Source organism: Grammomys surdaster, unplaced genomic scaffold, assembly GCF_004785775.1.
Source record: "Grammomys surdaster isolate TR1022 unplaced genomic scaffold, NIH_TR_1.0 362, whole genome shotgun sequence".
Taxonomy (NCBI): Eukaryota; Metazoa; Chordata; class Mammalia; order Rodentia; family Muridae; genus Grammomys; species Grammomys surdaster.
The window spans coordinates 5588242-5608977 of NW_021604781.1; the positions used below are offsets into that span (position 1 = coordinate 5588242).

Below are 20736 nucleotides of genomic sequence, written 5' to 3' on the forward strand. Positions count from 1 at the left end.
AAAAACCAAAAAAAAAAAAAAAAAAAAAAGATTGATTTTAGTTTTAAAAATATGTTTATATGTGTGTGGGTCGGTGCATGTCTGAGTACCCGTGGTGACCTTGGAGTCTTTAATGTGTTGGATCCCCTGTAGCTAGTCTGATCTGTTGTGGTATTGGGAACTAAACTCAAGTCATCTGCCAGAGCAGTATATGCTCTTAACTGCCAAGCCATCTCTCCAGGAAAAGCATTTCAAGGAAGCTGGAAGATGACTCAGTTGATAAGTGGCAAAAACATGACCCGAGTTTGAATTCTTAACATCTGTGTAAAGATCTCTGTACAGCAGTGAGTGCCTATAATCCCAGGGCCAGGGAGGTAGAGACAGGGGGATTCTGGGGACTTGCAGAATCAGCAAGCACCATTTCAGTGAGAGATCCTATCTTGGAATCTAAGGTAGAGAGCACATGAGAAGGAAGACACCACTGGTGACCTCTGGTCTGCAGACATGTACACACATGCACACATACACAGAGGACGAGAAAAAACCAACTCTTGCGTTAAGTCTTAGAGGGTCAACATGTTGTAGTATGTATCTACAAAAGGTACAAGACTTGGCTCAAAGGAGGGCTTCCCTGGGACTCCCATCTGCCTTTCCATTGAGTTGGAGACCCATATATCCTGTCCCCACAGAGGTGTGCCTCAAGGACCCCATGTCTGTGGCAGACAGTCTATACAACCTCCAGCTGGTGCAAGACTTCTGTGCCTCCCATCTTCCTCGAGGCTGCCCCCTGTCCCTTGAAGACTTGTTGTATGTCCCACCACCCCTCAAGGTAAAGCCATCTTGGTGCAGTGGAGGTGAGACTCGGGCCTGAGGTCCATATCCAGGGCTGTTCTGTCAGAGTCAGCTGATTCTTTCTGGCCTGCAGGTCAATCTGGTGGTGCTGTTGGCCGAGATGTATATGTGCTTTGAGGTTCTGAAGCCTGATTTTGTGCAGGCCAAAGACTTGCCTGATGGACATGGTGAGCCCTGGGGACCTGGGCTTGCCTTGGGGTCTAGAAGAGGGTAAAAGTAGTCCTGCTCTGCCTGACCTCTCTCTTTGTGCACCTATTAGCTGTCTCCCCCCGGAATACTGAGACTGTGCCATCTCAGAACAACAGTGGCAGCAGGTATGGGTCCCTGTTGGAGTGGAGTTCCTCCTTCATTGGGCTTTTTCCTGCCCACCTGGATGCAGGGGCAGGGCTGGGGATACCTGTGACAGGTGACTGAAGGTTCATGTGTATCTGTTTGGCAGTTCTCCTGTCTTCAACTTCCGTCACCCGCTACTGTCACCTGGTGGTCCCCAGTCCCCACTCCGAGGATCCACAGGTGAAGAGAGAATATGACTTCTGTTACCAGGAAACTTCAGCCACAAGAATTCCCCAGCTGGCTTCATGTTGAGTCCTCCAGTGGCCCTCACTGGGTCTTTCTGACTGTCCTCCAGTGGCTCTCACTGGGTCTTTCTGACTTCCTTTATGGCTAGCTTCAAGAAGCACCCCTTGCACCAGCCAGGTGTGGTGGTGTATACCTTTAATCCTATAACTAAGGAAGCAGAGATTGGGAGTTCTCTGCAAGTTGGAGGCCAACCTGGGCTACATAGAGAGTTCCAGTCCAGCCAGGATTACACAGTGAGACCCAGTCTTGACAAAACAAAACAGACTCCTTGCATGAAGTAGCACCAACTGCTAATATTTGGTTATTTCATTTTAATTTTAACATTCTAATTGCCATTCTTATATATGCAGGGGCACATTTGCTTTAATGCATGTGTAGAGGTCCAGAGAGGACAACTTGCAGAAATTAGTTCTCTCTGGTCACTATGTAGGTTCCCAGTATTGAACTCAGTTCCTCAGGCTTGGAGGCAAGTACCCATAACCCGCTGAGCCATCTCATTGGTCCAAAAGAAACTGCAAACTGTACTTCACAATACTAGCAATTGAACCCAAGGCCTCACATACGCTAGGCAAGTAGTGTATCACTGAGCCATCCCAGAAGTTCCAGCCGGCCATTTCTGGAAACCTAGCACAACCAGACACTTAATGACCCATCAGTGACTCGCTTGATGACATTGCAGAGGTTGTCCCAGACACCAGCCAACCCCCGTATCAGTGGCTTCCCCTGCACAGTGACCATTTACTGTTCCTCCACAGGCTCTCTGAAGTCATCCCCATCGATGTCGCACATGGAGGCTCTTGGCAAAGCCTGGAACCGTCAGCTTAGGTGAGTGCATCCTCAGGGGCCCTGTGGCCTTGGAAGAGGGACTGAGCTGACCAGGGCATGGCAGAGGCCTGTCCCAGGGGCTGACCCCTCCCTCTGGCCGCCCAGCCGTCCCCTCTCCCAGGCTGTGTCGTTCAGCACTCCCTTTGGCCTGGACAGCGATGTGGATGTCGTCATGGGAGATCCTGTCCTGCTCCGCTCCGTCAGTTCAGACAGTCTGGGTCCCCCACGTCCTGTGTCGACATCATCCCGGAATTCTGCTCAGCCACCCCCAGAATCTGGAGACCTTCCCACGATTGAAGAGGCCCTGCAGATCATCCACAGTGCTGAGCCCCGACTGCTGCCTGATGGGGCTGCTGATGGCAGCTTCTACCTCCATTCTCCGGAGGGTCTCTCTAAACCGCCACTGGCCTCCCCCTACCCTCCCGAAGGAGCCTCAAAGCCACTGTCTGATGGGCTCAACAAAGCGCCCATCTATATATCACACCCTGAGAACCCTTCAAAACCATCTCCCTGCTCAGCAGGAGAGATACTGAAACCACCACCCCCATCTGAGGGGTCCCCAAAAGCTGTGGCTTCATCCCCAGCAGCCAACAACTCTGAAGTAAAGATGACCAGTTTTGCTGAACGCAAGAAACAGCTGGTGAAGGCTGAGGCTGAATCAGGAATGGCATCCCCAACATCTACTCCCGTAGCACCCGAGGCCTTGAGCTCAGAGATGAGTGAACTGGGAGCCAGGCTGGAGGAGAAGCGCCGAGCCATAGAGGCACAGAAGCGACGCATTGAGGCCATTTTTGCCAAGCATAGGCAGAGACTGGGCAAGACCGCTTTCCTGCAAGTGCAGCCTCGGGAGGCTGCAGGGGAGGCTGAGGAGGAAGCTGAGCTGGGCTCAGTTCCTGGTGGGGAACGGCCAGCAGGTGAGGGCCAGGGTGAGCCATCCTCACGGCCTAAGTCAGTCACCTTCTCTCCAGATCTGGGCCCGGTGCCCCCAGAGGGACTTGGGGATTACAATCGAGCAGTCAGTAAGCTGAGTGCTGCTTTGAGCTCTCTGCAGCGGGATATGCAGAGGCTCACAGACCAGCAACAGCGGCTTCTAGCCCCTCCAGAGGCTCCTGGACCTGCCCCACCACCTGCAGCCTGGGTCATTCCTGGACCTGCCACAGGGCCTAAAGCAGCATCCCCTAGCCCTGCCCGTCGTGCCCCAGCGGCTCGACGCAGCCCAGGGCCAGGCCCCAGCCCAACACCCCGTAGTCCAAAACATGCAAGGCCGGCAGAGCTGAAGCTTGCACCTTTGACAAGGGTACTCACACCACCCCATGATGTAGACAGCCTCCCCCACCTACGCAAGTTTTCACCCAGCCAGGTGCCTGTACAGACTCGCTCCTCTATCCTCCTGTCGGAGGAGACACCTCCTGAGGAGCCCACCACCAAGCCTGCTCTCATCGAGATCCCTCTAGCCAGCCTGGGGGAGCCTGCTGCTGATGAGGAGGGAGATGGGAGCCCCCCTGGGGCTGAGGATTCCTTAGAGGAAGAGGCATCTTCTGAGGGAGAGCCCCGATCGGGGCTTGGATTCTTTTATAAGGTGAGTCACCTTGGCAGGTCAGATGGAAAAGGTGAGCCAATATGAATGGATGGGTAATGGGGACATCCTAGGGGGTTAATAAGGGAGATGGGAGGTGGTGGATAGATGGATTCGGGGACAGAGCTTTACTGATGAGTAGGTAAATTGACATGTGTCGGCTGATAGATGGATGGATAGCTGGCTAGACAGTGGCTGGCTTGCTGGCTTTCTTGGATGAATGAATGGATGGATGGGTGGGTGGTTTGGAAAGGTGGTTAGATGGATGGATAAGTTAAATGGGTGAGTGGTAGGTATGTGATTAGTTTGGCTAGGTGGGTGGAAAGGTAGGTAGATAGGCTGGATGAGTGACGGGTAGATAGGTTGAAAGGAAAGGTGGATAGGTAGATGGATAGGTAGTTGGTTAGATGGATGGAAGATGGATTGATAGTGGCTAGGTGGGTGAAGTAGATACAGGGAAGGCTAATGGTAGGCAGACAAGCAGTTGTTGGGCATGTGTATGGGTGTGTGGGTGATTGTGTAAACAGGGCTAGGGTGATCCTCTTCCTGATCTATCCTGTGTGGTCATCCTCCATCTCCATGTCCCTTGCAGCCTGGGCCACTGTGTATGGTGCTATACAGTTTACACACTGCTCCTGCTGGTCTTCACTGCTCCAGATCCAGTTTTTTGTCTCTTTGTTTTTCCTAAGAGTAGACATTTTGACTGCTCTCTTTTGCCCTGAGGATGAAAAGCCTGTCCTCTGCTTTGGGCTCTGCTCCCTTATGACTTTAACATATCGTTCTCCCCAGCTCAGTGTCCCAGCCGTATTGGTTTGTTCTGGCCTTAAGGCCTTTGAACTTTCTAACTCATCTGTCTGGAAAGTTCCCCTCACTTCTCTTCAATTAAGTAAGTCCCTCTCATCCTTCGGCTGGGGGTACTACTAAGAAGACCCCAGAATAGGGGCAGCTTGGCAGCACTTCAAGCATATTTAAAGCATTAAAGGTCTGCATCACTTGCTAGTCTTTCCCCTTTGGGTCAAGTGCATTGTGTATTCAGCTCCCAGGGCTGTGATAAAGTAGTCACCAACTAAATACTCCGAGGATTTTAGAAAGGTCAGGTGAGCCACAGGCTGGGTCAGTGCTAAAAATCAGACTCTAGCTGTAGCAGAGAGTGGTCAGCTAAACTCCCATGTCATCCTCTAGGATGAAGACAAGCCTGAGGATGAGATGGCTCAAAAGCGAGCTAGCCTGCTTGAGCGTCAGCAGAGGCGGGCAGAGGAGGCCCGACGGCGCAAACAGTGGCAGGAGGCAGAGAAGGAGCAGAAACGGGAGGAGGCTGCGAGGTGAGGCTAGAGCTGGAAAGAGGGGGCCCTGGCCTTTGATATTGCTGTCCCAGTGCCTCTATATTCTATTCTGCTTGCTCCCTTCTGTTTAATCTGCAGGCTGGCTCAGGAGGAGGTTCTAGGCTTGGCCTCTACAGCCCCCGTAGTCCCGGCTGCTCCTGTGGCCACTGTGGCTCCTGCTACCCGAGCCATGGCCCCAGCTGAGGAGGAGGTGGGCCCCCGGCGCGGAGACTTCACAAGACTTGAGTATGAGCGCAGGGCACAACTGAAACTGATGGATGACCTTGATAAGGTGCTACGGCCCCGGGCCTCAGGGACCGGGGGACCAGGGCGGGGCGGGCGCAGGGCCACCCGGCCACGCTCTGGTTGCTGTGATGACTCGGCCTTGGCACGAAGCCCAGCCCGCGGCCTGCTGGGTGAGGACTCTGTTAGGAGGGGACCCTATGGTTGTGGAGAAAAGGGAGCATCTGGTGGGATACAGTGACGGGGCAGGATTTCCACTGTGGTGAGGGTACCTTCCTTGGCTGGATAGTGAGCAATCCCCTTGGATATTTGGGGATGCTACTAAACAGTGCTCCCTTCCCTGTAGGTATGTGGATAAGAATGCAAAGCTCAGGACTAGGTTTGTCTGGAGTGGATAAGTCCCAGGGTTAAATCCCCAGCATTGTATAAGAAAAGTTGCCATATTAAGGCAGACATGTTGGCACATGCCTGTCATTGAGATTCGTAGGAGTCTGAAGCAGGAGGATTTTGAGTTTGATCCTAATCTGGCTATTAAGCAGTTTCTGGACCCATTTAGGCTACACATTGAGATCCTGTGTCAAACAGTGAAACTAAGGGACACACATACAAATACATGTATGAAAGAGTTTAGAGTGATGGTGGCTGTTAGTGGAGCGCTTGCCTAGCATATGCGAAACTTCAGGTTCCATCCCCAGTATTAACCAGGAATGCAGTACAGGCCTACAATCCCAGCACTCAGAAAGTAGAGACTGGAGATTTGGGAATTCAAGGTCATTCTCAGCAAATAGGAAGTACGAAGCCAGCCTGGGCTATAGAAGACCCATCTTTATAAATTAAAAGCCAGGCTGGAGAAATGGCTCAGTGGTTAAGAGCACAGATTGCTATTCCAAAGGTCCCCAGTTCAATTCCTAGCAACTACATGTGACTCAAAACCATCTGTAATGGGATCCAATGCCCTCTTGTGTGTCTGAAGACAGCTACAGTGTACTCATATACATATAATAAATAAATCTTAGCAAACAAGCACAAAAGGCTGAAAGGGTCTTGGGAATGCCCATGGGCATTAATGGAGGTAAAGGGGCTTTTAACTGAGTGGTACTATCTCTTTCTAGGCTCACGGCTCAGCAAGGTCTATTCCCAGTCTACGCTGTCTCTGTCTACGGTGGCCAATGAGGCTTCCAATAACCTTGGTGTGAAGAGGCCCACCTCTCGGTGAGTCTCTTAGAGCTCCCTCCCCAACCCCCCAGACAGGGTTTCTCTGTGCAGCCCGGGCTGTTCTGGAACTCACTCTGTAGACCAGGCTGGCCTCAAACTCAGAAATTCTCCTGCCTCTGCCTCCTGAGTACTGGGATTAAAGGCGTGTGCCACTACCGTCCAGCCTCTTGGAGCTTCTTACCGTACATATCTAGAGTCTAGAGTAGGAGTGGCTGGATTGCTGGATTGCATAGATGGAAGGGAGACAGATGGATTTGAGGGAAACTGACTCAAGTCTGGAGACTCTGCCCACATGAAATGTAGGAGTATCGGGCTGAGCATATGGGAGGGACAGCACTGTATGGACTTGCGGGAGTATGCAATATACGTGCACCTCTCCTCTGCAGTGTACTGGGCTTGCCTCTTCCCTTATCTTTCTGTACCCTGGGAGGCTTCAAACACTACTCACCCCCCCCCATCATCCCTCCCCTCCTCTGCAGGGCCCCTTCTCCATCAGGCCTCATGTCTCCAAGCCGCCTGCCTGGCAGTCGAGAGCGTGACTGGGAGAATGGAAGCAATGCTTCCTCCCCAGCATCCGTGCCTGAGTACACAGGTAAGTGAGGCTGGATAATGTGAGAAGCTACGTGCTCTCTACCTGCCTTTCCCCAACCCATGCCCAGTCTCTGCTGACTGACTGCCCTCCAGGTCCCCGGCTATACAAGGAACCCAGCGCCAAGTCTAACAAGTTTATCATCCACAATGCCTTGTCACACTGCTGCCTGGCAGGCAAGGTGAATGAACCCCAGAAGAACAGAATTCTAGAGGTGAGCCCCCATACTTGTCTGATTGTGCAGGACTGGTGGGTGGGGCAGTGGTCCAGCCTGACCAGCCGATCAACTTCTTGCCACCATCCCTCAGGAAATCGAGAAAAGCAAGGCCAACCACTTCCTGATTCTCTTTCGGGACTCAAGCTGCCAGTTTCGGGCCCTCTACACTCTGTCCGGGGAGACTGAGGAGCTGTCGAGGCTGGCAGGCTATGGGCCTCGTACTGTCACCCCTGCCATGGTCGAAGGCATCTACAAGTATAACTCGGACCGCAAACGGTTCACCCAGATACCTGCCAAGACCATGTCTATGAGTGTGGATGCCTTCACTATCCAGGGACACCTTTGGCAAAGCAAGAAGCCCACCACGCCCAAGAAGGGCAGCGGCACCCCCAAATAGCGCCCACTTTGGGCAGTGTACTATGCTCTTGGAGGACAATGCATTGGTTATTCCTGGGTCCTGTCTGGTCATGCTGTGGGGGCTGAGCTGGGAGCTTCAGTGACTCAGGGCTCAGCTCAGTCCCCTTGTCTGTCCTCCACTTTCTTGAATAAAATTATTGAAAAGAAGCTGAGACACGCGTCTCCTCCCTAAGTCTGACCGAGTTTATGTCTCATGTTTTCACAAGCTCCACCTTGTCTTCTTGCCCCTTTGCTGGCCCTGTGATAGCTTCTGCCAAGGTCTACAGTGACCTTCCTGTTGACACTCCCTCCCCTAGATGTTCTCAGCCACCTCTGAACTGACCTGGCAAGAGGCTCCAGACCAGCGCTCCTCTCCTGGGCCTCCCCCACCCCCACATTTTCCTCCTCTGTGTGGCTGCATTTGGTGTGCAGCCAACTTCTAACCCGATCTCTGTTTCCTGTTGCCAACCTGCCTTCATTTCTGGGCTCAGTTACAGTCTCTGAGCTGGGGATTCTGTGTCCTTCCTCAGAGTCCTGTATCTGAGGATCTAGTTGCCACTGTAGGTGCAGAGTTCAGATGTAAGGCTCACTACAGCCTTGCTTCCCAGATACTGCCAAATCATATAGAACTTGCCCCCTAAAGCCCCCCCTCCAACCATCCCATGGTCCAAGCCAACAGCCTGTCTCCCAACTGCGCCCTGCTCACATGGCAGCCTGCGTGACCGGCTCAAAACACAAATCTGATTATGTCTCCTGATGCCAAAAGCCCCTTAATGGTCTAGAGGCACTAATGCTTCCCAGAGCTTAAGTTCTAAGGCTCCACCCTGGATGTGGCCTGTGCACCAGGCCTGGTGTTTGGCCTTTAGCCAGAGACATGAGCACCTTGCTAGTAGGTCCACAGGGCCTATTACTACATGGAGGCACATGGGTTTGTGAAGTCCCAGGTCTGTGACACCCACGTAAGTGAGGCCAGGTGCCCCTCAGATTGGGGCTCAAGGAGGCTTCTTACCGGGCAAGCCTGACAAGAGGCCTGGGTGGGGCAGGGGAACTGGCCTTGCAGCGTCCAGAACTGGCTCTGCAGGGTGAGGGCAGGTTGTCCACATGCCATATCCCCTGACTACTCCACCTCCTGTCCCAGCCAATCAGTGCTGAGAGCCAGGAAGCTCTAAGCTAGCATGCCCTGAGGCACCTGGGCGGCAGGAAGGAGGTCGAGACAGTGATGTACAAAGAGGGGCTGTATTAGTGGGTAGTTATTGGGGAAGAGAACATGGAGGGAAAAGTGTAGAGGATATCAGTCTTCCTTTAGGCTCCCGAACACAGCAGCTGGCACACTCTGCTGTTCCAGTCGGACTTCTGAGGAGGATAAGTAGGGTCAAGATGGGAGTGGGATGGGGTGGCCCCCCTCTGCTCTTAACCCTGGCCCCTGGGCTGGCCACTAACCGTTGGGTTCCAGGTCCATCTCATCCTCGTCCTCATCCTCGCCCAGCTGGATCTCCTCAGGGTTGGCCTGCTGAGCCAGCTCTGCCAATTCCTCCCTGGATGCATCACTCCTAGGGTTTCGAGAGGGAAGGTGGTGGCCGCCAGCTGCGTCAGTGGGCCTCCTCCCACCTCCAGCGGCTTCCCCGAAATACCCCTTCCCTAAGAAGGACTGGACCGTCCCCCACTTGCCCTCACCTTACAAAGAAGATCTTGCTCTGAGCCCTGGGGGGCTGGTCCCTTTCTGCCTCAGCTGCTAGCTGTTCTGCTCTCTGTTCCAGCAACTTCATGTCATCCATGCCACTCTGCCCAGGAGCCAGGTCAGACACTGGGGGTGCGGGGCAGGTGAGAGAGTCAAGGTCAAGGTGCACCTCAAGCCCTCTCAAGGCACGTCAGACCAGCCCCAGCTGAGCCTCTCAGGACTGGTTCCAAATGCTGTCAGGCCTAGGAGGCCTAGGCTGGGCAGTGAGTGCTCTGGGATAGGGCAGACATTGCTCCATGTGGCCTAGCCATGAAAAGGAAAGGGGGTTACAGAAGCTTACCGGTGCCTGTGGCACTGCCTGACACCTTGAGCATCTGTGACGCCATGAAGTTGACCTGAGTATTGTATGTGGCCTGCACACTTCGCCGTATCCTCAGCATCTCCCTGATGGTATCCTCATTGCCATGCCGGACTTCAAAGTCCTTCCATGTTTGCCAGAATGCCCCAGTTGTCTGTGGTGGGGTGCAGGCATGTGGGTGAGCCAGGTGCTTGGTACAGCACCCCCACTGCCCACCCTCACCTCTCCGACACTAGGTACAAGCCTACCCGGGGATCACAGATCTGGGAGCAGAAGCTGTAGATGGCCCGGGCGCGGTCGATCTCCCCGAGCTTGCATTCCATGTCTGCGAACCGCAGGCACATCTCACGGGCATGCTCATCAGACAGCACCTGGCACCACGGGGTAAGGGAGAGCAGGGGTGAGGGAAAGCAGTCCCAGTACCTGGCTTCAGGAAAGCCTTCTGCCATCCTCTACACAGGCAGGCTTTCTGGGATCCTCCTGTCTGCATGGACCCCAACCCCACACAGGTACCTCAATGGCCTTCTGGTAGATGCCACGAGTGTGGGTGACGCCATAGATCTCAGCAGCCCGCTTGATGTAGATGTTAAACATATCGTACTGCTGGGACGGCTCCACTGCCCTGGTAGCACGATCATATACAGCCATGGCATGGCGGGCAAGGCCCCACTCCTCCTCCAGCTGTGCGTAAAGCAGATATAAAGCTGCACAGGATAAAGGGTCCAGTTAGCAGCCCACAGCTCAGCCCATGCTACTCATCCCCACGTCCCAAGACAGCCCACAGACTCCTCACTCTTGGCATATTTTGGTGGGCAGCCATCTAGCGCCTGCTCAAAGAGATCTCGTGCACGCTCCAGCTTGCGGCCCCCATAGCGGGAGATGAATTTGGTCAGGTAGGTGCTCCAAATGTCTGAAACATTGGGCCACTTGAACAGTGAGATGCCACGCTCATATGCCTGTTTCCAAAGAAGCCATGTGTTAGTACCCAGATGCCCTCAGCTCATGGCTTCCATGAGCTTGTCAGGGCCCTTCCTTGCCCACCCCTACATCGTGGCACATTTAAGTGATGCCCATGTCTTACCAAGCAAGCACTTATTGGAAATGAGGAAAAGGACTTAAAATGACTTCGTTAGCAGAGACCTAACCAGCCACAACTAGTGGCTTTACAAGAGATCTAAGGCTGAGATGTTGCTCAGTGGTAAAGCCCCTGGTCTGAATGCCCAAAGTTCTGGGTTCCATATATACCACTGGCAAAAGGGGAAGAAATGACCCCGTGATAGTTATTACTGTCAACCTAACAGGATCTAGAATAACCGAAGGGACAAACTTTAGCTATGTCTGAAGTATTATCTTGATCATATTAACTGAAGCAGAAAGATCCATCTTAACTTGGGGGTGGGCACCATCTCCTGGGCTGGGATCCTAGATTACATACAAAGGAGAAAATGAGCCAGTCCCCAATATCCCTCTTTCTGGGATTCCCTACTACAGATGCAATGCAAACAGCCACAGACTGTTTTCTGTTGCCATGCCTTGCCCACCACAATGACTATATCCTCTGTGAGCCAGAATAAACTCTTTTCCCATAACTTGCTTCTGTCAGACGTTTTGTTCCAACAACAAGAGTAAGTAATACAGGCCTGGACCCCATGGTCCCCTGATTCTAAACACACACGTGCACAGGCAGTGACAGTGAGAGGACATGGAGACAACTGCACCTGCAGACCATGGAGGGAGCGCCTTACTGTGCCTTGCCCTTGACTTGCACCCTCAGGGCTTGCCTCACCTTGAAGCTCTCCTCAAAGTACTTGTGCTCCTCCAGGAACATGGCATAGTTAATGACAATCTGTGGCGTGGCTATGCGCAGGTCCAGGATTCGGTCATACACGGCCTTGGTTGACTGTGGGAACAAACAGGTCAGGGCACACTCTGCTCTGGGGCCAAGAACCAGCTCCTCTTCCCCTGCCTATGGTAGCTGACCTGGAAAGTGCCCAGGCTTTCCTCCAAGTCGGCAAGCATGGACCACACCTTCAGCGACTTGTACACACGGTTCTGCACCGGCTCAGAACCATCGAAGTACTCGGCCCGGCGGGCAGGCAACGCTGTTGCTTTCTGTGGAAAGACAGTGGCAGAGGCACTGAGGGGCTGTCCTGGGCCCCACTACACACCCCTGGCTGGTCTTCACATCCTTACCCGAAGCAGCTTTAAGGCCCCTTTGTAATTCTCATGCCGGAGCTCCAGCTCCCCACACTGGCACCACACACTCGCCAGGTCATCCACCTGCTTGAAGTTCACCTTGGTGGCCTTCTCTAGGACGGAACGAGCCTGTGGTAACGGGCAGAGACTAGCTGAGGCCCTGCCACTTGGCCACCCCAAGCCCCATGGTGAAATGCAATATGCACACCACACTCACATCCTCCAGCTGTCCGTTGTCTTCGTAAAACTTGGCAAATGCCACCCACAGTGTGTGGGGCTTGCCTGTGGCTTTGAAGGGGTCTACTGTCTGCACAGCCTCTGTGTATGTGTTCATAATCTAGAGCAGGAAGGTCACACAGGTGAGGGCAGGGTCGGGCCACAGCAGCTCTATGGGGCAGAGGAGGACAGGCTGGGACCATCACACACCTCCCAAGGGCGGCCCTCATGCAGGGCTACACGCTTGTGCCACTCGTGGACGTGGTGTGGGTTCTGGCGAAGGAGGACGCTATTGAGAAGCAGGGGCCGTCGGCTAATGAGCTGCTCGAAGCGGGCCAGGCGCAGCTCTAGGTCCACATCATCTAGGAGCCAAATATGTTCATGAAGTCAGGGAGACTGGAGGTGATGCATGGCACAGCCCTTTTCTACTTCTGTTGCTAAGCTTCCTTTCCTCCAAGCCCAGTGTTGTAGACCTAAAGAGCCACCCTGACCTCCACGGACCATAGCACCAGCCCTCCTGCCATGCCTGTGCTGAATTAAGACTACTCCAGGATATCTTGGCCCCAGTGTCCATCCAGTCTCTCTCTTTGACAGTCTGTTCCACACCAGTGGTTAAGAATCCAGCCCTCTCCTCCCGAGCCCACCGCTCCACATCGCACCCTCCTCCTCGCGCCCCAGTTCAGAGGCAGTCTCCATCTTCGCTGCAATCATGCTCTCCTCAAACTGGGCGTAGCTGTCAAACACCTGGGTGAAGTCTCGTACAGTCATCACCGTGCGGATGGCCTCCTCATACACATCCCGAGCCTGTGGGGTTCAGGTTCAGTGGGAGGGAAAGTCCAGAGGACAGGCATGAGAGCCCACCCACAAGGACCCACTGCCAGCATCCATGGGCTGACCACTGCTGAGCATAGCATGGAACCTTGCTGGCCTGTTCCTGCCCTGCATTGCCTGCCAGTCTCAAGCTGTCGGGTCTCCTTTGTAAGCTGGGTAGTCCCGTGTGCAACACCAAATCAAGACTCAAGTGAGACACTTCCGTAAGTACTGGCCTGCGAGAACAGGTGAGCAGCAAGACTCCAGCTCCCATAGAACCCTGGGCTCAGCCTGCTGTGAAGCTTTGTCTTTGTAATTTCAACATTCCTCTCTGGAGGGAGAGGGAGGCTCCTAAGGCCCAGAAAGTAAAGGAAACTTGCAAGAGTCATAAGACTTTGGAGTCATCCATGTTCCTGTAATTAACCCTCACCCATGTTCACGTAAAGAAGCCCAGTAAGTTCACTGGTTTGTTATGTGCGCACATTTGGAAAAATGAAATAAATCACCTAGCTGTGTTGAAGAGACGTTTGTTCATGTCTCCCCAGGAAAAGTCACATAACAGAGCTTGTCTCTGGAGGCTCCCACTCTCCTCCAGTGGCTGCCTGACCCCTTCACAAACTTGTGTTCTCTAGACTCTTTCCATCCCTAGACAGCATACCCCTATCTCTCTACCCCATGTCTCATGCAGGCACTAGGGAAATGGCTCTGCAATTCTCTTGCTGGAGCCTCCTACCTTGCCCAGCCCAACCAGTGCAAATCTCAATCCCCTGACATCACTCACTCTAGTCCTCCTCCCCAGTTTAGTCCTGTGGAGATTCTCAAAGGGCCATTCAAGCCCTGTTCCCAGCATGTTTCTAGAAAGCAAAATGGGAGGACAGACAGTCGAAACAATCTGAGGATTTTTTTCCCACCAGGCACTTGGTGAGTACTCTGCCTATGTTGCTGCACCAATTCATTATAGGTAAAGAGTGGCTACATCCCCAGTTTGCAAATAGGGACATTTGGGACATCTGTGAGGGCAGTCTGGTCAAGACATCTGTCACCCCACTGAGTGCTAGAGCTGATTCAGCTGATCAGACTGGAGAGGCAGGTGTCCCCTTCCTTTCCTCAATGCCCCACATACATCTCTCCCAAAGCTGCACGCTACATCACTAAGTCAAAAAGGACAATTTTTCCTGAGTAGAGAAGCTTGGTTTTTGGTTAAGAGTATATGAGTGGCTGCACTCCTCCAAACAAGCTCTCAAACAGGACACTCAAGCTTACAAGGTCCCAGGACCTTGTAAGGACGTGAGAGAACCAGACACAGAGTCAGCCTGTCCTGAAGGTTCACCTGTCTACAGGGCTACTGCACCCATCAGCACTACTAGGATGGCAAATGTGTGCATGTATGTGATGTGTCACACACAGCACATCTGTGGTTGTGTCCTGCCCATGCACTCACCCACCTTACAGCAGAGGTCTAGGTGCTTCCATACCTTTTCGAAGTGGCCACTGCGGATATAGTAGTCTGCCAGGGAGCACCACAGCTTGCCCAGCTGGTCAGTGAACCGGGTGAGCCCACCACGGATTATGGCATCCACGTTGAGAGACTGTACCTTGTCGGGATTCTGGGAGATAAGGTCACACAGCTCGTGCCACAGCTGCAGGATACAGGGTGTCAGGGGAACATCTCAGACTTGGTCCAAGAGGGAAGGCACCTCTCACCCAGTCTCCATAGTCCAGGGAACTTACCTGGTAGTTGGATTTCCCGGCCTTGGATACGAAGCGCTCGTCATTCACCACAGTGGCCAGGCGCTGTGCAGCCTCGTCCAGCCGGTCACTGGATTTGAGGTACTCGATGTATTCCTCAGCACTCTCAGGACTCAGCTAGAGAATACCCACCCCACTGTAGATGACTGGGGACGCAGGGGATGACATCTCTCCCACCCCACTGTAGATGACTGGGGATGCAGGGGATGACATCTCTCCCACCCCACTGTAGATGACTGGGGACGCAGAGGATGACATCTCTGCCACCTCACTGTAGATGACTGGGGACGCAGGGGATGACATCTCTCTTCTAGGTGGCTATAATCACACCCCCAGTTTTTTTTTAGCAAACAGCCAGTCCCACTACCCCAGGCTCAGTGCTGTGGTGGTCCAGCCTGAAGTCAATGTTCCAACCGTGGGCCTCATTGGTCTGGTCTTGGCTTCTTTGGATCAGTCTTGATACCATGGCCTAGCATGGCTACAGTACCTATGATGGTTAGTGATAGCCGTCAACTCGACAGACTCTAGAATCACTTCTGAGAGGAACCTTAGAGGATGTGTGTGAGAGCTTCTCTGGATTATGTTAATTTACATGAGAAGACTTGTGTTAGTTATGAACAGGGTCATTTCCCGGGCAGGAACCCTGTAGAGTGAATGCTGTATAAAGAAGCATGCATGCATAGCTGTTTTTTCATCACGATTCATAGCTGTTTCAAACTCCTATTGTCTTCTCTTCTATGATGGACTGGATCTCTAAACTGTGAGCCAAAATAAGCCTCCCTTAGATTGTTTCAGGGGGCTTCCATTTACAGCAAGAGGAAGAGAAAAGATGACAGAAATCTAGTCCTTCAGCCCCCAAGCAATACCGTGCTAAGAAACGTACCATAACTGACATCACAAGCATGAGCACACATCGGTCTGCTTGCAATGCAGCCTGCTATACACATATCTTATTCCGGTTTCTTGCTATGGCTCTGGTTTGATTCTGTTTCACATAGCTGGTCATGCATGTGTTTACCCTGTAAGACTGAAGTCCTGTGCGGGTGGGAGTGAGTGCCTTAGGCATGGTGTCCCTGGCTGTCATCTCTGTGCCCATGTGAAGTGGGTACAAGCTAAAAGCTAATTACTTGAAAACTAAAGATAACAGATGACAGGGCTTGGGGAGTTAGTTCAGGGTATAAAGCACTCGGCTTGCAAGTGTGTGGACTGGAGTCTGGATCTGTGGAACCAACATAAACACTAGCAGCACTGGAAAGGGGATTTGTGGGGCTAGCTAGCTAGCTAGAACTAGCCAAATCTAGTCTGAGCTCACTGAAAGATCTTGTCTCAAAAAAATAAAGTAGAGAGTAATTGAGGAAGACATCCAGTGTCAACTTTGGGCCTCCACACACATGGGTAAACACTCGAGTGTGTGTGTGTGTGTGTGTGTGTGTGCTCTCTCGTGTGGGTGTGCACGCTCAACACACATGCAGACACACACAGAAAGAAGCCATGAATAAACTGTACCTATTGGTTGGAGCCTCTTCCTGCAGCCTATTTATTGCATGAAGGTCCTTACCCAAGGAGCTAAGTTTGGAAGCCAACCCGGGAACTGGCCTATTCAATGGTGCTCACCTTGAGGAAGCGGCGGTAGCCTCGCACAGCAGTCTCAGGCAGTGGGTGGGAGCGCAGGAAACGCAGATACAGGGGCCAGATGCGAGAGTGCTGTGTGATGGGCAGTGCCCTGAGGGCACGGTCAAAGGTGCGGCGGGTATGTGTTACTCTTCCCTGGTCCATGAGAAACTGGCAGTAGTCTAACCACAGGCGTGGCATCTGAAAATAATGGAGAGTGAGGGGTCTGCACCGCAGGCGCCATGGCCTCCCTACACTTCATATCTAGGGTACAGGGGCAGCAGGGAGGCAATAGGTGTCATTACCCATCACCCAGGCTCTGTGAGTATGCCCAGGAAACTCATTAGTTCCTCAAGCTGATGGAACACTTTGGTGGACCTGTACCTTATTTTGTTGGAGCACTGTGAGGAAGGTATAGATACCTCTTTACATCTCACTGGGGAGACAGTTCCCAGAAGTGCACCTGCCCGCCCACCCCTCTCCAGCTCTCCACCTTGTGCATGAACACAAAGGCCCTCTCATGGCAGTTGTTGACATCTTCATAGGCTGGGTCAGTCACACAGCGATGTTTCACTTGCGCCCGGCGTGCCTTCAGATAGCGGTACCAGAGTTTGTAGCTAGAGCAGGAAAGGCAGATAAGACAGGTTATGGAACCCCAGAACCCTTTCTTTGTTCTAGAGGCAACCGTGGTGAAAAGGGGGACTGAGGAGGGGCAAGAGATCTCATGAGGAAGGGAAAGACTCGGACATGAGGGAAGGTGTGACCTATCATGGCTGTGCTTCAGTAAAGGGATACACAGCATTCTCCTGGGACACACTGGCACTTGTGTTGTGACTGGGTGTGTGGGGGAGGGGAGGGAGCTGGTGAGCAGGGTAGCACAGGGTAGCACAGGGTAGCACAGGGTAGCATAGGGAGGGCCTTTGCACCTGCAGGGAAGCAGTTTGAGTGCCCGCTCATATAACTGGTTGAGTCGGGGTTTGGGGGCCCCCTGTTTGAACTCGATGTAGCGGAGCCAGCATTTGACGGAGAACTGGTTCCTCATGATTTCTTCCTCATAAGGAAGGTCCTCTTCTTCCTGCCAGGGCCAGGGAAGGGGAGAAGAGAAGCCTGTCCTTACTCTCAGTGGAGTCACACCCCATACTGGGGCTTAGCCCCAAACTCTAGGCTCCTACAAAAACTCCATGCCCTTTCAAAAGGCAGTGGTGCAAGCCTACATTCCCATTACTTCAGAGGCAAAAACTAAAGCAGATGGGAGGCTGGTGGGATGCCCAGTGGGTAGAAGCACCTGCCACCGAGACAGAGGACCTGAGTTCAAGCCCCATGGTAGGAGAGAATCAAATCTTTAAGTTGTCCTCTACTTTCCACATTCACATAGTGGCAGGCACAGGTCTTGCTTCTTACACACATTAAAATTAAAAACAAACAGAGGTAGAAAGATGGCTCAGTCGGTGTGCATAAGCATGATTACCTGAGCTCAGATCTCTAACGCTTATGTAAATGCCAGGCATAGCAGTATGGATCTTTAAATCCCAATGCTGGGCAAACAGAAACAGGTAGATCCCTATAAAGCTCACTGGCCAGCCATTTAGCCAGCCAGTGAGCTTCGAGCTCAGTGAGAAGACTGTCTCACAAGTAAGATGGAGAACAACTGAAAATCAGCTAATGTCTATTTCTGGTCAATACACATCCATACACACACAACCTATGCACTTACATACACACTATACTTAAAAACAAACAGGGCTGGAGACATGGCTCAGCAGTTAAGAGTATGTATTGCTCTTGCAGAGGACTTGAACCCAGTTCCCTGCATTCATGCCAGGCAGCTTATAACTATCTGTAACTCCAGACTCTGGCCTGTGGACACTTGATTCACATGCATATACCCATTCAAAGACACCCACATAAACATAATTTTAAAAATATATCTTTAAAAAGCAAATGGACACAACACAACAAGGTCTCAAGCATGATTTCTTCCTTTGTTGAAGCTGGATCACCAGATACTGGCTAAAGCAGCTGTTCTCAATCTATGGTCGCTATGTCTTTAGAGGACAAAAAAACCCTTCACATGGGCTGCCTAAGAACATCAGAAAACACAGATATTTACATTATGATTCATAACAGTAGCAAAATTACAATTATGAAGTAGCAATGAAAGCGATTTTATGGTTGGGGAGGAACTGTATTGAATGGTCGCACATTAGGAAGGTTGCAAACTACTGTGCTGGAGTGGCCCTCAGCACTCAACTGCCCACACAGACCTCTTAGTTGTTCATGAGACCCCTGCCCAGATATCAGCTTTGGCCAGTAAATCCCACTCCCTGGCCCCAGTCCTCACACTCTAAAAAGTCTTTGACAACTTCATACGTATATACAGGGAGTTTTGGATATTTTCACCATTTTTCTCTCCTACCCTCTCCCGATGATCCCTAGACTCTTACCACACTAGGGCACAGGTCCAGGTGCCAGGCCTCTGCCATGGACAGTTGTATCTAGGCACGACACACTTCTTCCCAGACATCAGCCTTTCGATCCCTCACACTTACACTGTCACCACCAGACCTATCTTCATACCAGGCCCGTATAATAACATCTTAAAGGTTTGTTTTGTTTTATTGTTCTTGACAAAGGGTCTCACTATTTGCTCTAGCTGTCCTGGAATTCACTCTGTAGACCACACTGGCCTCGAACTCACAGAGATCCACCTGCTTCTGTCTCCCAAGTTCTGGGATCAAAGGCATTCACCACCACACCCAGCCCAAGGTTTTAAAGTTTTTAATTAATTTATTTTTCCAGCCTCTTCTCAGAAGGCAGATATTGGTGATCTCCATGAGTTGGAGGGCAGTCTGATCTACAGTAAGTTCCAGACCAGCCAGGGCTACATACTGAGATACTATCTCAAACAAAGATTATTTTCTTTCTGTGTGTACACATCTGTGCATGCATCAGGCAGTGGTAGGGCATGTCTTTAATCCTAGTACTCAGGATGAGGCCTGCAGATCTCTGAGTTCCAGGCCAGCTTGGTTTACAGACAGAGTTCCAGGACAGCCAGGGCTAAGCAGAGAAACCTTGCCTCAAAAACAAAGCATTTGTGTATGCACACATGGGAGCAGATGCAGTTAGAGGCCCGGAGTCCTCCTCAATTGCTCTGTGCTTTATTTTTGAGACAGAGTCTCTCACTGGCATTGCATGTTCTATGATTCTTTTTGTTGTTGTTGTTTTGGTTTTTCAAGACAGGGTTTCTCTATTGTAGCCCTGGCTGTCCTGGAACTCACTTTTTAGACCAGGCTGGCCTCAAACTCAGGAATCTGCCTGCCTCTGCTTCCCAAGTGCTGGAATTAAAGGTGTGCACCACCACTGCCCAGCTAGGAACTAGGGTTCTGAACTAAGATCTTATGCTTGTAAAGCAGGCACTTTATCAACTGAGCCACCTCCTCTAAACAAGGTGACTAGGTAACGAAGTCTTAAGCCACCTACCTCATCAGACTTCTATTCCCTCAGGATCACACTTAGTCTGTACTCTGCCACAGACCTTGCAAGCTAAGGGTTTATATCAGGAGGTAGGGTGTGTGTTACTGCTCAACCGTAGAGTGCTTGTCTAGCATATACAAGACCCTTGGTTAAACCCGGGTAACTCAAAAAACAAAACAAAACAAAAAACAACAAACCACAGGAGGGTTACAGCCATAACTCTTAACTCGACGAACATGGCTTAAACATGAGACCTATTTCAGCCACCGTATTTTCACGTTTTTAGGTGATATCCCAGTGGCTACCCACACCCCTAGTCTTTTCTTCATCCTTCAAAGCTGTTATCCAGAATGCAGAACTCTAACCTGGTCACTATGCCTATCAAAATCCATGTTGTTTCACTATCCTATTCCCCTCTCTCACTTCTCTCGGTCTGAAGATGTCAAGGCCTTAACCTCAACAGCAACTCCTCAAGCCATAAAAGATCCGGTTCTTTATTCCCGGCCTGGTCAGTGTTTTGACATGTTGCCCCACCGACTGGGCATGCACGATCTGAGACCTAGTCCCCTCCCCAGAGAGCCAGACTCCGATCCTATAAGGTATCCAGCTTCGGATTTTCCCTCGCAAATCACCCTCCACCTCGCTGCAGACTTACAAAAACAAGATCCGGCCGCTCGGGACGCGGAACTCGCGCCATCACCACCATCTTCCTGGCTCTCCAGGTACAGACGAGAGTCGTGCTCTAGTGGCGTCACTCACAGAATGACCGCCCTCTCCGAGACAGACACTCTTTCTATTGGCTGCACCGCACTTTGACAGCACGGTCTGCTCCTTTGAATTTTGTATAGTTA

At 51.8% G+C, this 20736-nt stretch overlaps 2 protein-coding genes across 5 annotated transcripts in view; one reads left to right on the plus strand and one right to left on the minus strand.

Moving 5' to 3' along the window:
• The window catches only part of Camsap3 (calmodulin regulated spectrin associated protein family member 3), a 21581-nt gene extending 13595 nt beyond the window's left edge, over window positions 1-7986 (plus strand). Inside the window, exons 7-18 of one of the 4 annotated variants that reach the window (XM_028779769.1) lie at window positions 669-808; window positions 905-998; window positions 1091-1145; window positions 1271-1344; window positions 2166-2235; window positions 2341-3814; window positions 4994-5133; window positions 5233-5549; window positions 6489-6588; window positions 7071-7183; window positions 7276-7394; window positions 7489-7986. In XM_028779769.1, the coding sequence (XP_028635602.1) occupies window positions 669-808; window positions 905-998; window positions 1091-1145; window positions 1271-1344; window positions 2166-2235; window positions 2341-3814; window positions 4994-5133; window positions 5233-5549; window positions 6489-6588; window positions 7071-7183; window positions 7276-7394; window positions 7489-7794 (3002 nt within the window). In that variant the 3' untranslated portion in view covers window positions 7795-7986. Of the gene's footprint in view, window positions 1-668; window positions 809-904; window positions 999-1090; window positions 1146-1270; window positions 1345-2165; window positions 2236-2340; window positions 3815-4993; window positions 5134-5232; window positions 5550-6488; window positions 6589-7070; window positions 7184-7275; window positions 7395-7488 lie in introns of those variants that run through there. The other 3 variants (XM_028779771.1, XM_028779770.1, XM_028779772.1) reach the window with 3 other exon arrangements.
• Window positions 7987-9010: 1024 nt separating this feature from the next.
• On the minus strand, window positions 9011-20637 carry Xab2 (XPA binding protein 2). The gene is made up of 19 exons (XM_028779815.1): window positions 20541-20637; window positions 17338-17486; window positions 16905-17028; window positions 16415-16612; window positions 14783-14917; window positions 14527-14691; window positions 12901-13045; window positions 12452-12603; window positions 12243-12362; window positions 12023-12154; window positions 11810-11941; window positions 11616-11729; window positions 10623-10785; window positions 10343-10533; window positions 10078-10200; window positions 9812-9983; window positions 9468-9597; window positions 9234-9343; window positions 9011-9146 (listed from the first exon to the last, which is right to left on the minus strand). The coding sequence occupies exons 1-19, from the start codon at window positions 20589-20591 to the stop codon at window positions 9085-9087; spliced, it is 2568 nt and encodes an 855-aa protein (XP_028635648.1). The 5' UTR covers window positions 20592-20637; the 3' UTR covers window positions 9011-9084.
• Window positions 20638-20736: the final 99 nt, after the last annotated feature.

Bases quoted from the DNA above. Each gene is read 5' to 3' on its own strand.
- Xab2 (XM_028779815.1), bottom strand. From the start codon at position 20,591: ATGGTGGTGATGGCGCGAGTTCCGCGTCCCGAGCGGCCGGATCTTGTT. The intron at 11,942-12,022 runs GTAAGGATGTGA...GTCTTTCCACAG, and splicing joins GGGCCTTAAAGCTGCTTCGG to AAAGCAACAGCGTTGCCTGC. The intron at 9,147-9,233 runs GTTAGTGGCCAG...TATCCTCCTCAG, and splicing joins GATGGACCTGGAACCCAACG to AAGTCCGACTGGAACAGCAG.